Source organism: Urocitellus parryii, chromosome 6 (genome assembly GCF_045843805.1).
Source record: "Urocitellus parryii isolate mUroPar1 chromosome 6, mUroPar1.hap1, whole genome shotgun sequence".
In the NCBI taxonomy this organism is placed as follows: domain Eukaryota; kingdom Metazoa; phylum Chordata; class Mammalia; order Rodentia; family Sciuridae; genus Urocitellus; species Urocitellus parryii.
The window spans coordinates 2203610-2219416 of record NC_135536.1 but is presented as its reverse complement, the minus strand read 5'-3'; the positions used below and the strand labels follow the sequence as shown (position 1 = coordinate 2219416).

At 51.8% G+C, this 15807-nt stretch overlaps 1 protein-coding gene and 1 long non-coding RNA gene across 8 annotated transcripts in view; one reads left to right on the top strand and one right to left on the bottom strand.

Annotated features, from left to right (window-relative positions):
• Positions 1-1753: 1753 nt before the first annotated feature.
• Positions 1754-14332, bottom strand: LOC144255495 (uncharacterized). Its single transcript, XR_013343793.1, has 3 exons — positions 14144-14332; positions 3973-4203; positions 1754-2210 (listed from the first exon to the last, which is right to left on the bottom strand). It is a non-coding gene; the product is annotated as an uncharacterized LOC144255495 (long non-coding RNA).
• Positions 13800-15807, top strand: part of Pacs2 (phosphofurin acidic cluster sorting protein 2) — a 76179-nt gene continuing 74171 nt past the window's right edge. For all 7 annotated transcript variants that reach the window (XM_077800337.1, XM_077800334.1, XM_077800336.1 and 4 more), the window contains exon 1: positions 13800-13951. In XM_077800337.1, the coding sequence (XP_077656463.1) occupies positions 13833-13951 (119 nt within the window). In that variant the 5' untranslated portion in view covers positions 13800-13832. The remainder of the gene's footprint in view (positions 13952-15807) is intronic.

Here is a 15807-nt window from a genome sequence, read left to right as displayed (position 1 = left end):
CTTTCTGTCACTATGGCAAATACCTGAGATAAATCAATTTAAAAGGAGGAAAGGGACTGGAGTAGTGACTCAGTAGTGGAGCACTTGCCTGGTATGTGTGAGGCCCTGGGTTTGATCCTCAGCACCACATATAAATAAATATATAAAATAAAAGGTCCATTAACTATATTTTTTTTAAAAAAGGAGGAAAAGGTTTATTTTGACTCACAGTTTCAGAGGTTTTAGTCCAGGGTTGGTTGGTTCTGTTGCTGTTGGTCCTGTGGCAAGACAGAACCTCATGGTAGGGAGCATGTAGTAGCGCAGAGCTGCTCACTCACAGCAGCCAGGGGGCAAAGAATGAGAAGAAGAGGTGGGTCCCAATTTCCCCTACAAGGATATTCCCCCATGATCTAGTCTCCTCCCACTGAACCCCACCTCCTGAATTCCCTACCACCTCTGGTGGTGTCATAGCCAGTGACCAAACCTTTAGCACATGGGCTTGTGGAAGACACTCCAGATCCAAACTGTAGCAGGGTCTCTGGAGACTGTGGTCAATTTGTTAGCCAGGCCCCCGAGGATGTGTATGGAACTGCAGAGTCCCCTTTTAATCCCATGAAAGTGGCTACTGGTGGGAGACCTCCATTTCTTAAGGTGGGGCCCTCTGTATGGCTGCTTGAATATCTTCCCAACACGGCAGCTGGCCATCCCCAGAGTGAGTGATCTGCAGTACCTCCATGACCTGCCATCCCTCACTTCCCCCACACCTGCACTCTGAAATCACTAGCTCCAACTGAATCAAGGGTGCATAGTAAGCTGCACCTCCTGGAGAGAGGAAGGTTTGTGGAAGTAATTGAAAGCATCAGCACCCAATCACTGACAAATGCTTGATAGCCCTGGATGCTCCACAGAGGAGAATGCAGAGTCCTGGGAGATGAGGTCAGTGGGATGCTCCCCAGTCAGGGTGAGGGAGGGAGCCCTTGAAAGCATAACACTGCCTGCTACAGTGCAGAAGGAAGCTGGAGGAAGACTTGCCAAAAGCTAGGGGAACCAGGACAGAGGCCTGAAGGCAGAGCAGCTGGAGAGGAGGGACGGAGCTGGGCATGCCACTGCTCACCCTCTGACCCCTTTTCTGCCCTTTCTCTGAATGTCTTTGCAGGAGAAGCTTTATAAACACTTAGGACTGACTGACAGACCTGAACCCAGCATGCGGGGACAAAGGTGCCAACACCCCCAGGCCCCTACGTGGATACCCAACATGAGCAGTTTCTCTGTGCTCCTGAGCCTCTTCTCAGTACTACAGGAAGGACACTCATTGGCACTTCACAGAAGGGGAAGCCAGAAGGCTCAGTGATCATCACACTCTGAGTGCAGGGTAGGGCTGGGTTTCTTCTTCACCAACCTGGATGGACACAGCAGAAGCAGGGTGGGCCAGGCTGAGGCTCAGGCACAGACCTTCCTCTAAGGGGATTCACAGAGCAGGAAAGGAACAGGGGTGTCAGAATGGAACAAGGGAACAGCTTTCTTCTAAGCTGAACATGAAACTCAAACCAGAGGTTCTTGGTTCAGGGCCTGCCAGCAGAGTTAGACCTGGAGGGAGCACCTGAGCCCCAGAACTGCCTGCTTCTGATGGCTCTCGGGAGTCATCATGCTCTTTACTTTCTAAAAGTCACATGTGTGTGTTGGTGAAAGCTCGGTCTTTGTCCCTGATATCAACCAATAATGAGGACACAGTATTGAGAAAAAGGAAGAAGAAAGTTTATTGCGTTGTCAGCAAAGGAGAAACACAGGGACTCCTGTCCAAGAGGCTGTGATTCTGCCTGTCAGCAGGAGCAGGGGGCTGGGGTGGGGTGATCATTTCACAGGCACATGTTCTTATGGAAGTTAAGCAGCATAGCCTCAGAATCAAAACTTTGGAACTTCTAGATAAAACGACTCTGATCTGAAATGGTGAATCTGATGCCAATATTGATCTGATGCCAATATTGCCCATCAGCAGGAGCAGGGGATTTTTAAAGAGGTGACTCAAAGGCTACAATCCACTCGTTCTCTGTTGTAGTTGTGATTCACTTGTTCATTTGGGAGAGAGTCCTTTCTAAGATCTTCTGGTGCCATCCCCAAAGATCTTCTGGTGCCATCCCCAAAGTCTGGATTACTTCCTTCCTGTGGTGGGTGTGTGCTCAGGAACAGATAAGCTCTGCCTAGGATGGGGAAGAGAGGTAATCCTATTTCCCCTGAGATTAGAGATGGGAAGAGATTAGGGAAGAGCAGGGAGAGAGGAAGAGAAAGAAACATGTGCATTTTAAAATAAGTTGAAGTGGTTAGGTTCAAAGTTGCGATGCTTAGGTTCAAAGCATAAAGTGGGCCCTGTTACATGTTGACATGTTGGGGTCTCCTAGGTTCAGGGAGGAACCACCCCCAGGCTAGCTAAGTCCTAGAGACAACAGACCACTTGCCTGCAAGGTGCCTTGGATGTACAGACTAACCATTTGAGTCCGTACCCACTGGACTCTTTCATCAGGCTCCTGCAGCCAGGACATGGCCCCTGCCCTAAATCATCCCAGGGCCAAGGCCCAGACACTGGGTGCCACCCAGAGCCCAGAGCCCTGAAATGCCCTTGCTTGGCCTCCGTGGTGGGCCTGCCCTGCCCTGCCTCACTTGGGAACCCATAGCAAGACTCTCACCCATACCTCCCCTTGCCCCTCTCTTTGCTAGCTGGCCTGGGGCTTTCCTACATGTCCATGCCCATACAACAGGCTCCTCTAAAAATCATGAGCAAGAAGCTTCTTGCCAGGCAGCTGTTTCTGCGGTTGTCACCAACCACACCTGACTCCAGTCAGCCTGGGTCACTTGATAATACTACAGGTCCTCATGTCCAAGGGGATCCAGGGCAGAACCCTGAAGGCAGGGCAGCCTTCTTGCCTGCTGCGGGGCCATGGGTAAGTCCTTTACTTTCTGCAAGTTTCCTTTCCTCCTCTGCCCAACAAGGAAAGAAATACTGCACAGCAAGGGGCAGTGCTATCTATTGGGTGGCTTGGGACACAAACCCCCATTCCTGTCTCTACCCCTTCCCTGTTAGGTGAGACTTGGGCTCCAGTCCACTGTCCACTTTAGAAGTCAAGGACCAGAGTCTTTGTGTTCCCCTTTCTGGGTGGGCACAGCCTCATGCTTCCATGTAGACAAGAGGCAGGAAAAAGATTCCTTTGGGCAGTGGGTCAGCTGCTCAGATGTCACCTTCCTGGCCAACAGCTCCCTGGATGAGAGAAGGACATCCTGAGCCTTTTTGACAGCTCCTTTTAGGCTGAAACTCCAATGAAAAGTCCCTGAACTTGGGGCATCAGGAATGTTCTGAGACACAGGCAGTCTTGTTCTGGGGGAGTATGTGAGCTCCTGCTTTTTTGGGACAGAGCCTTTCTCTGGTTCCAATAGCTTGAGAAAGTCACCTCTTCATCTGACGATTAAACATTCACCTGGGGGTGCATCCAGGTGGGCAAGGGAGCCAAAGGTTGGCCATTACAAGCTAGTAAGGGAAGAATTACCATGTGTAAAAGAAAAGGAAAGAAGGGAAGCCAGGAGGAGGACAAATCAATATGTATCAGGGCCTCAGGTGTTGCCCTGTCCCCTAGCCCCGAGGACCCACCAGCCATTGAACAAGGCTCTGGAAGACTTGAGTGGGCACCCACAGAAGCACCTGGTTTCTGTGTACAGGGCGACCTCAGGCAGGGTCCCTGGGGCTAAGGACCAAGGTCCTCTGGACCTCCTCACAGAACATGTGGCCACAGGTGTCTCTGTGCCTCAGATGACCCAGTGAGTCAGGGGAAGACACAGGCCAGTCAGGAAGGGCTGGAGAGCAGGCAGCACAGCAGGGATGAGCTGAACATGGCTCCTCCTGCCAAGGCTGCAGGATCCAACCAGCCCCCTCCCAACTGCCTTCCATCTTGTAATGTCAGGCTCCCCCCACCCCCTCCATAAAGGCAGTGGGAGTGCCTGGCTTACCTGCTTACCTGGGCTGGCAGAGAGAGCAAGCAGGTGCTTGTTCTCACTCTGCCTTGGCACATCCTTTCCCTCTGCCAGGCACCTGCTTCCCAGCACTTCCAGGAGAGGGAAAGCACAGCCTGGAGCTGGGGCCCTGCATGCCAGCAAGAAGGCCTCCTGAGGGTCCGGGCGGGGGCTCAGCAGTAGTGCACTTGCATGGCATGTGTGAGGCACTGGGTTTGATTCTTAGCACTGCAAATAAATAAAGGTCTATCAACAACTAAAAACATATTTTTTAAAAAAGAAGGCCTCCAGGGGCTGGGGTTGTGGTTCAGTGGTAGAGTGCTTGCCTAGCATATGCAAGGCCCTGGGGTCGATCCAAAAAAATAAATAAAATAAAAAAGAAGGCCTCCTGACACTCTGCTATGGGAAAATGTCAAGCATACAGCAGAGTTGAAGGCGTGGCACTGTGAGCCTCTCTGCAGGCACATATTCTGCAGGGAGCACTCATCCCATTGCTCTTACCCACTCCTCTCCTCTCTCCATCCCTCTATCCGCCATCAGACTCTGATTGCTGTCCTCAGGCATCCCCCGGGACACGACTAGGTGGCTCGAACAAAAATTTATTCTGTCATGGTCTGTAGGCTGCAGCCTGGGGTCAAAGGTGTGGGCAGGGCTGGTCACCGCGAGGCCTCTCTCCTTGGGTTATAGACAGCCACCTTCTCCCTGTCCTCCCATGGGCCTCCTTGTGTGTGTCTGAGTCCTGGTCCTGTTTTCTCATAAGGACATTCATCATAGTGGCCTCGTTTTACATTATGCATCTATTTATTTTGGTACTGGGGACTGAACCCAAGGTGCTTTACCTCTGAGCCCCAGCCCCAGCCCTTTTTATTTTATTTTTAAATATTTTTGGTACCAGGGATTGAACCCAAGAGCACTTAACAACTGAGCCACATCCCTAGCCCTTATTTTATTTAGAGACAGGATCTCACTGAGTTTCTTAGCAGCTTGCCAGTGCTGAGGCTGGCTTTGAACTTGCAATCTTCCTGCCTCAGCTTCCTAAGCCACTAGGACTACAGGTATACACAACTACACCTGGCCTTATTTTTTTTTTTTTTAATTTTGAGACAGGGTCTTGCTAAATTGCTTAGGTTCTCAACTAAGTTTTCCAGGCTGGCCTTAGCCTCCTGAATTGCTGAAATGCAGGTGAGCGCCTGGCTTAATGCCTGGCTTAATCATCTGTTAAAAGCTCTATCTCCAAATGCAGGCACATTATGAGGTCCTGGGCATTGGGATTTCAATGTAAGTTTTGGGGGGACCAATTCAGCCTGTAATGTAGTCAAATGCTCATATTTTCTAAGTACTGCTCAATGAGCTTGACAAAAGCACACAGTATTTCAAGACTCCACTGGGAGTCAGTAGAATAGCTGAACCTATTTTTGCAAACTTCCAGCCTATTGCGAAATTTAAAGTTGGGTACACACATGTGACCTCCCACTCAACAGGGGAAGGCATCCACATTGGTCACCTGTGACTGGGGTGAGCTTTCTTCCTGCTTGAGAGAACCTGAGCCCTCCTTGAGGCTCTCCCAGAGCGTGCTCCTTCCCTCCTGCCAGGCAGCTCTCCCTGCATAGCTGTCCCTCTATGTGCCCCCAGTTCATTTCCTCCCACTGCAGTTAAAGTTGCCCCTTAGCAAATTGCACGGGTGGCCCTTAGCTGCCAGGGCCTGGGAAACATCCACATGGGAGTCAGTGTCCTCTGCAGTGGTGTCCCCTCTTTCCCCTGAGGGGCTCTTGTTTCCAAACCTGAGCAGTGTTTTGGCTGTTATTGTTAGTGTTTGTGGTGCAGGGGATTTAACCCAGAAGTACTCAGTGCTCTACCACTGAGCTACATCCCCAGTCCTTTCTTATCTTTTTTCTTTTCTTTTTTTTTTTTTTTTTTGAGGCAGGGCCTTGCTAAGTTGTCCAGGCTGGCCTGGAACTTGTGATCCTCCTGTCTCAGTCTCCTGAGTTGCTAGAATTAGAGGCATGCACCACTGCACCTTTCCTCCTCTCTCGTCCCCTTCGCCAGCCCATGAGGTCACCAAGTTTTGCCAAATCTTCCTTCCCTGCCCTCCCCTGTCCTTCCTCTCTATTGCATGCTGGCTGGCCCACTCCAGGACAAGGGAGGGTTGGCCCTTCCTGCAGGTTTTCTCTCCCTCACAAAAATGTTCTTTTAAAGAAGGTCCTCAAAAACCTGAGTCCTGGGCTGGGGAGATAGCTCAGTTGGTAGAGTGCTTGCCTTGCATGCATAAGGCCCTGGGTTCCATCCCCAATACACTGCGTGTGTGTGCATGCACACACACACACACACATACAAACAAACAAACAACAACAACAAAAAAAAAAACAGAGTCCTTCCCACTTCTTTTTGCTTGCTCCAGATGAGACTTTGGTAGTTAAGGCCCCTCTCCATCTGGCCTGTTGTGATCTGAGGGTCAGGGACTTCCAGAGTCCATGTTGGACCCTGATCCCTGGTATGATGATATTAGGAGATGGAGACTTTGGGGAAGTGTTGGAGCTGTCCTAGTGAGTGAATTAGTGTCCTTGGGAAGGAGGCTGCAGGGAGCTACCTTTCCCTTTCCAACACAAGGACACAGCAAGAGGTGCCACCTGAGAAGCAGAGAACAGCTTTCAGAAACCCTAAATCTGGGGCACTTTGATCATGGACTTCCTGGCCTCCAGAACTGTAAGAAAAAAATTCCATAATTTATAAATTATCCAGGCTAAGGTTTTTGTTACAAGAGCAGTAATGGACTAAGAAATGGCCTGACTTTCTTTGATTCAAAAAATAATGTTGCTCTCAGATTGCTAGAATCATTTTTGCTAATTGTAAATCTATATAAAAATTAAGAAAAACCAGAAATTATTCCCACATTTACTCTAGTGGCAATGAGTTGAACATTTGGTTTATACATGTTGTCAGTGGTATTATGACTTGTGAATTATCTATGAATATCATTGGTTGGTTTCTGTACAGTGTTAGGGCCTTAGAATTTCCTGATATTTAACCTATGTTCTCAGTTATTGTGACATTATTTTCACTGTGGGAGATACAGAGAAGCATTAGAGTCTGAACACAGGGTCCCCTCTTAATGTTAGGGCCCAGGATGACCACTGTGGACGGCCTATCAGGACTGCTTGTTGGTTCTCCTTCTCACACTGCTCCTATTTCCTGATGTTTCACATAGTGACATACCCTTGGTCTCCCTTGTTTTCAGTGCTTCATGTGCATTCCCTTTGCTGGCTACTTCATATCCCCAGGAGGAGGACATGACCTGACTGCTGTTGTCACTTCTCCATCATCAGAAATTCCTTTACCCAAGTTTTGCCATTTGAGCTGACACCTCTTCATGTCCTCCTGTGGCAGGGTGCCAATGACCACTGCCAAGCCATTGCAAGGTCTGCTCCAGGTCTCCTCACCCCAGGTGCAGGGCAAGAGAGCCAGACCAGAACCTCTCCTGCTTGGAAAGGGACTTGAGGTCACAAACTGAATGCTCACTGGGAAGCAAGATGGTAGCAGGCCCTGTTAGGACCTGTCTGTACTAAGGAGATAGGTGAAAGCCTGATCTTGTTTACACTTACAGTTCCCCATCGTCATGACAACAGAGAAAACCGTCTCATTTACTGTTTGGTGAATCTTCTGCCACTCCTCTAAGTGTTTCCCACTGGGGTATTTTAATGGTTTCCAGATTTGTATAATTCCCCTTGCTATTAAGATTGTCACCTAGCTAAACAGTACTCCTACAGAGCTGGTCCTTGGTTAAAGGGGGAGGGCTGAGGCCTGCCTTTGTTCATTTCCTTTCTCCAGGCTTGGGCAAAGACCCAGCCAGAGGGCGCCCAGCATTCCCTTTGGCCACAGTCAATCCTGATGTGCAACCACAGAGCATGCATTATTTTCCCTGCACAATTAGTACATTTCATTATAGAAGAAAACATGAAAGATAGATAAGAAGAATGAAATAACTAAATTCCTACCACACAGAGAGAATTTTTTTTTTTCCAATTTGGGTTAATTCCTGTGCTGTGGATATTTATGAAAATAGGTATTTGACCTGCATAATCACTTACATGTAAACAATATTTTGTACATGCATGCATTTACACAGCCATTCTGTTTTCAACAAATAGAGTCAGGTCATGCCTGCAGTTTTTGGCAATTTTTTTAACTATTTCTTCGGGGGCCTTGCACATACTAGGCAAGAGCTCTACTGAGAGACATCTTCAGCCCTTAATATTTTATTCTGATACGGGTCTTGCTAAGTTGCCCAGGCTGACCTTGAATTTGCAATCTTCCTACCATAGCCTCCCCAACAGCTGGGATGACGGGCGTGCACCACCACAGCCTGTTGCACTTACTGTGTCAGTAACTGTAGAATGTTTTATCAGGTTCCGTCATGGCTGACCTAACTATGCTCCACTTCAAATCCCTGGAGTTGATTTCAAGCTTCCACTCTGAGGGGCAGGACTGGTCTGACTGTAGGAATCACCCACACGTGTTGCTGCAGGGCAGGGAACCTGAGAAATCCCAGGCCACCCCCCACAGTGCACCAACACTATGTTCCAGCAGGGAATCTGACAGGGGAAATGGGCGTCTCCAGTGGGACTGACTTCTACCATGATTCCCCTCCGGTTGGCCATGTCCTGCCTGTCTCTGAGTGCAGGTCTTTGGGGGTGGCATTTTCTGCGTTTGTAGGGACCGGATGCATCACTGGCAGAAATGCTGGCCGGTGAAACGTGCTGGGAAGATTTTCCCCCAACTTGCTTTTTAACCTTGCCAATGGTGGAGTTTTTACTGCAGACATGTTTGACATCGTCAAGTGGACAACTCGTGGGTCAGCAACCAGAGATTCCTCTCAACATGACTATTCCCATTTCCCACACAGCCAAAGGCAGCCTCCTCCTACTTGACACCTTTTGTATTCACTAGTCACACATCTGGGTTTCATGCTGTTGTTTTGTGCAAATCAGCTTTTAGAAGAATCTGTGCCTCCCCAGAGGCTCACAGGCCTCCCTCTGTCCATACCTCCATGCTTGTCCACACTGTTCACACTTCTCAGACACCTGGAAAGACACCTCATGGTTTCAGTTGTTCTGTGAGACACACATCTGCCAAAGTGTGCCAGCAGCACCGATGGTGACACGACATTCATGACAATGGAGAGGCCTTGGGAGCACCTGCAAGCACCAGCTCAGCTGTGCTTCCGACCTGACTTGGGAGCCATGAGGTGGGCCACTTAATGGGGCAACCATGGGGAAGAGCCCAGACACTGTCTTTGCCCACGAAGTTCAGGCTACGTTGGGGGGTGGTGTAGCAGGTGTGAAATCATGCTGCAGTCATATGGCAGGTATCTGTGAGCTGCCACCCTTCCAGTGGTGCCCCAAAGGCAGCCTTCCAACCACAGACAGCTCTCTTACTCTCACAGGCCATGGCCTGCAATGATGGATCTGCTGCTCAGCCTTCCTGCCTGTGGCCTGTCCCTATGCAGTTGCTGTCCCAGGAGGCCACCAGGGTGTCTTTACCTGAAAGAGGAGTGCATGTCCAGCCACTCTGTGTGACTTCTGTGCCCTTAGTGTGAGAAGCTTCCATTCTTGCCTCAGGGATAGTGGCTCAGTCATTCCATGGGCTTCACCTATGGCACAGGACATGACAGAAGCCACATCCAGGAGTTTCGGCACCTCTGACTGGAGCTGCCCCCAAAGAAACAGCAGAGTAGTATGCTTTCTTTAACTCCTTTGGCTCCAGACCAAGGAGTGGAATAGCTGGGTCAAATGGTGGTTCCATTCCATGTTTTCTAAGAATCTCCATACTGCTTTCCAGATTGGCTGCACCATTTTGCAGTCCCACCAGCAATGTATGAGTGAATTTTTTCCCTACATCCTCGCCAACACTTATTGTTGTTTGTATTCTTGATAACTGCCATTCTGACTGGAGTGAGATGAAATCTTAGAGTAGTTTTGATTTTCATTTCTCTAATTACTAGAGACGTTGAACATTTTTTCATATATTTGTTGGTCATTTGTATTTCTTCTGAGAAGTGTCTGTTCAGTTCCTTAGCCTATTTATTGATTGGGTTGTTTGTTTGTTTTTGATGTTAAATTTTTTGAGTTCTTTATATATCCTGGAGATTAGTGCTCTATCTGATGTGTGTGGTAAAAATTTCCTCCCGGGCTGGGGATGTGGCTCAAGTGGTAGCGCACTCACCTAGCATGCGCGGGGTGTTGGGTTTGATCCTCTGCACCACATAAAAATAACATAAAGATGTTGTGTCCATCAAAAACTAAAAAATAAATATTAAAAAATTCCCCCCTCTCTCTTTAAAAAAAAAAAAATTTCTCCCATTCTGTAGGCTCTCTCTTCACCAAAGACAGCATACTACAGTGACACAGCCATATCAATGTTTATAACAACACAATTCACAATAGCTAAACTGTGAAACCAACATAGATGTCCTTCAGTGGATGAATAGATAAGAAACTGTGGTATATATACACTATGAAATATTACTCAATATTAAAAGAATAAACTCATGGCATTTGCAGGTAAATAGATGGAGTTGGAGAATATCATGCTAAGTGAAGTAAGCCAATCCCTCCCCCACAAAGGCTGAATGTCCTCTCTGATATGTGGATGCTGATCCATAATGGGGGTGGGGGCATGGGAGGAATGGAGGAACTTTGGATAGGGCAAAGGGGAGGGAAGGGAAGGGAGGGAGCATGGGGGTAGGAAAGATGGTGGACTGAGACAGACATCATTACCCTAGATACATGTATGACTGCACATATGGTGTGACACTACATTGTGTACAACCAGAGAAATGAAAAATTGTGCTCCATTTGTGTACTATAAATCAAAATGCATTCTGCTGTCATGTATAACGAATTCGAACAAAGAAAAGAAAGAAACAGCAGAGAAGTGCATGGGCCTTCCCACAGGAGGGCAGCAGAAGTCCCAGGGTCAGCAATTGTCCTCTCACTATGCTGTGCTCCTGTCACCCTTAGAAGTACAATGAGGTACCTGTGGTTTCTGTGCTTCAAAGAGAACCCCTTTCAGTCAGGGACCACATCTGCCCCATGCTGCATGTCCCACAACGAGTTTGTGTCATCTTGCCTTAAACTGATTTAATAAATGAGTTTCCAAGGAGCCCATAGGCCACAGCACCCAGCTAGAAACACCCGCATCCTGCTGGGCAAGCTGAGGGAACCCCTGTGACCACAGGTAGAACTGCAGGAGAGGAGCTGGCACCTCTGCCTAGCCCCGTCACCCAGGGTTTTGGGCTTTCTTTATCACTGATGAAGTCCTATGACCATTTGGAACCCTTCAGCTTTAATTCACCAAGAACATCAGGATGTGGCAGCACAACCTGGGCAGCCAAAGCAGGAGGATCGCAAGTTTTCCCCTCCCTCCCTCCCTCCCTTCCTTCCTTCCTTCTTTCTTCCAGTTCTGGGGATTGAACTCGGGGCCTTGTAATTGCTAGGCAAGCACTCTGTCACTGAGTTACACTCCAGTCTAGGAGAATTGAAAGTCTAAGGCCAGCTATAGCAACTTAGTGAGACCCTGTCTCTTGACAGGCAAAAAAAAAAAAAAAAAAAAAAGAAAAAAGAAAAAGAATTGGGGATATAGCTCAGTGGTAAAGCATCCTTGGGTTCAATCCCCAGTGCCAAAACCCAAACAAATAATTCATCAGTGGAATATTCCTGTAATCCCAGCTACTTGGAGCAAAAGCAGGAGGAAGACTGCAAGTTCAGGGCCAACCTGGGCAACCTAGCAAGGCCCTGCCTCAAAAATTAAAAAACATGGGGCTGGGGAAGTGGCTCAAACGGTAGCGCGCTCGCGTGGCATGTGTGCGGCCCGAGTTCGATCCTCAGCACCACATACAAAGATGTTGTGTCCGCCGAAAACTAAATATTAAAAAAATTCTCTCTCTGTCTCTCTCTCACTCTCTCTTTAAAAAAATAAAATAAAAAACACAAAAGTTTAAACACAGGTTGGGCTGTCACTCAGGGTCAGAGCACTGGTGGTCAGACTGTCTCTGCCCTGAGAAGAATTTAAACTTTTCCACCATAGCAATCAAGGAGCGAGGCAAGCCCTGCCTCCTTCTGTGGCAGTTGCAGAACCTCAAGTGCCTCAGTTTCCTCCTCTGTAAGGTGGGGATGGGCACTGAGGACTCCAATAGTGCCTGGCACAAGGAAGGGGCACGGCTCAACTGTGGCTGCTGGTGGCAAGCCCCAATGTGCACCGCTAATCACCCCATATTTCCTCCCTGGATCCTGGCTGTACTGCCTGCCTGGTGCACACAGACACGAAGCGTCAGGCGGCCCATTCATCTGTTTGCAACTGCACCCCCGTCCTGTCCCCACACTGCATGCCAAGTGCTGAAGTCAGTGGATGCCTGTCCTCTGCCCTCACATCAAAGGCAGCCTGTCCTCACCGGGGCTGCTGTGCCTCTCTGAACACAGCCCCCATCTCTTAGGTACTAGTCCCACAGGCGCTCTGCTGGCCCCAGCAGGACCACAGTGTAAGACAATACCCCAGTCAGCTGGCCACAGACAGACAGACTCTCATGGCTTTCAGCTGTACCACCCTGAAGGAACGGGGACCATGTGGGAAACACAGGTCCCTTGTTTTCTCCAAAGTGGGACCCTGGCTTTAAGCGCTTGCAGCTGTTTGCAGCTCAGATCCTGGAGTTGCAGAGGGAGCCAGCAGCACCAGCTTTTGCTGGAGAAAATGCGAACAGTGGACTGCTGTGGTAAACCCCAAGGACAGGGAAAGACAGCTGGTTCAAAGCTGATTGGCTTGGGCTGGAATTGTTTCAATAAAACTACACGTAGACAGCAACACAGGGGCAGGAGTAGGAGAAGCTGTGGATACAAAGAAACAAGACATGACAGAAAAGCTTTTCCTAAGTCTGTTGATTTTGACCATAGACAGCACCAAAAGGACGCCAAAAGGATGGGAAGGGATGACCCTGAACCTAGATGTCCTGTCCACAGGCCTTGACCAAGGTCCCAGCCCACTGGGTTCCCAACCTCCGGAGGTTGCCTCCTATTGGCACTGCGATCCCCAGCCAGGAGGGACTCTGCCCTTTATGTACTTGTTCTCAGGGTCTCAAGAAAAACTTAGAAAAGCACTGCTGAATGCCGAGGAGGACAGTCCCGGGCTAAGCCCACCGGGGTGTCCAGCTGGCAGGAATCGAAACAGTCACGCCTGGGCCCTGCCACAGCCCTGCGACCACAGCGCAGGGCGCAGGGCACAGAGGACATGGGCGGGTGGGTGGCGTCTTCAGGGCGTGAGGGGGACGCCGCGCTCTAGGGGGCTGTGCGGGGACACGCGGGGCGGCAGGGCTCAGGAGGTGCGGGGTGGGGGATGCGCTGGGACCCCGATGCTGGGACACGGGGCCAGCCGGGGGACAATGAGCGTCCTCGGGGGCGCCACGGTGCGGCAAGCAGGAAGAATACCGCGCGGACCCCGCGGGGCCCTCCGCCCGGGTCCCTCGCGGCCCTCGAGGCCGTCCCGGGGGGCGGGGCGGGCGCGCGCCGGGCGGGGCCTGTGCGCAGACGCGCGCTCTCGAGGCTGGCGGCGGGCGCGCGCGGCACCTCACTTCCGGCGGGCAGCGATTGGGCGCGGGGCTCGATCCCGGCCGGCCCGGCCAATCGTCGGCGGCGCGCGGCGGGGCGGGCGCGGCCGCAGTCTGGACGCCGCCCGCGGGCCTGCCGCTGCCCGCCGGCCCCGCCGGCAGCCATGTGACCGCGCCGCCGCCCTCCGCGCGCCCGGCCCGCCCGCTGCCGCGCGCCCGCGGCCGGCGCAGCCCCAGGCCGCCGAGGGACGGCGGGGCCGGCGCCATGGCCGAGCGGGGCCGCCTCGGCCTCCCCGGCGCGCCCGGCGCGCTCAACACGCCGGTGCCCATGAACCTGTTCGCCACCTGGGAGGTGGACGGCTCCAGCCCCAGCTGCGTGCCCAGGTACGCTGCCCGCGCGCGCCGCGCTTTGTCCGCGCGCACCTGCCCGCGCCGGGGCCTGCAGCCCGGCTGGGACCCCGCGCCCCTGAGCGGGCGCCCCGGGGTTGCTGGGCCACTGCCCTCGCGGCGCTGCGCGGCCCACTGGCCGTGCGGCTCGCCTGGCTCGCGCCCATCCTGCTGCGCCGTGACACCTGCCTCCTGGTGCGGGACGTGGAGTGGACTTGGGGTGCGAGCCCTCCCCTCCGGGTTCCACAGATTTCCCGTCGCGTCCGGAGGCACTGTCAAACCTCAGCGGCCTGGGAGTGTTCGTCGGGCTCAGTGTCCCGAGGACGCGCAAACTTGGGATCACGACGTAACCCCTGTGCGGAGGGTTTTCAGCTTCGCCATCTGTCCGGCTTGTACCCTCGGGGCGGGGCGGACGGTCCGTCCTCTCCTTACCTGTGTGGCCATGTGCCTGGTCTTGCAGAGACTTCTCAATCAATACTGCTCTTTGCCTCGAGCCGTTAATTTTGCAAAAGGCTCCCGGCTCTTCACTGGGTAGGCGACCGCCCACTCGGCCTGTGGTAAGGACTGGACAAGGTTTACCCAGGGGCCAGCGCTGGGAGCAGCCACACTCTACGTGGACTGCAGCGCCCGCCGCTGCCCCCACATCTTCCGCACAGCTTGAAACTTTTGTGACTTCTGCTTGGTTTGCGCAGGAGCTCCCAGGCTGAGGGGTCACAGAGCTCTCCTACAAGGCAGTCTCCAGGCGAGGGGGCAGCAGGTGGGGTGAGACTTCTCCCTAGGGAGAGGTGAGGGCGAGTGGACCTCCCAGTGGGCATCTCAAGAGTGCCATCCGCCCGAGATGTGGCCAGTGTGCCATCGAGGATACCCCAGGAGTGAATAGAGGGCTTGCTTCTGTGGAGCTGTGTTCCCCTGCAGGTGAGCTTCAGATGGGCCTGCTGCACTCTGCTTTGGCTCCTTCAACAGTTTTTTTTTCTGAGCATGGTGTTGAGGATACAGAGGATGAGGTTTGCCCTCTTGGGGTTAGGACCCCAGGGCTTTGGTGCCTTATGGAAAGGAAAGGCAGGTGCTCAGCAGGACTCCTGCACCTGGTGAGGCTCCTGGAGGACTTGGTGTCCCTGGGAGACCTGAAGAACAGCATTTGTCTCAAAACCAAAATCAGCAGTGTCTCCCAGGCCTGCCTTGCCCCAGCATCAGACTCCTCACCAGGGGCGGTGCTGACCTTCTCATTCCCTCACTCTCTCTGACTGCCTCACTGCCATCAACCCCAGCCCTTGGACCTCCATTGCTGGCTGCTGGCTCTCCCTGAGCCTCTCCCCTCCCTGCCGACCTCCCCTATTGCATCTCTAGCAGGGCATGCTTTTGTTGTGCCTCCCCAGCAGCCTCCTGGGCTCCCCAAACGAGGGGCAAAGTGTACATGCAGGCGTGTATGTATGCATTTTGTTGTACTGGGGACTGAACCCAGGCCTTGCACAATCCAGGCAAGTATTCTACCACTGAGCTACACCCCCAGCCCCTGCTTGCCTATTAAAAAAAAATTATAGTTGTGGATGGACAGGATACCTTTATTTATTTAGTTTTTTATGTAGTGCTAAGGATCAAACCCAGTGTCTCACACATGCTAGGCAAGTGCTCTGCCATTGAGCTACAGCCTCAGCCCCTGCTTGCCTATTTTTTGAGCCATGATCTTGCTGTGTTGCCTAGGCTGGTCTTGAATTCCTGAGCTCAAGCCATCCTCCTGCCTCAGCCTCCTCAGTAGCTGGGACTACAGGTGCATGCCACCATGCCTGGCTAGTACTGAAGTTTTTAACCTCAGGCAGAGGGGAGTGTGAGGGGGGAGGAGGGGCCAGGTGCCT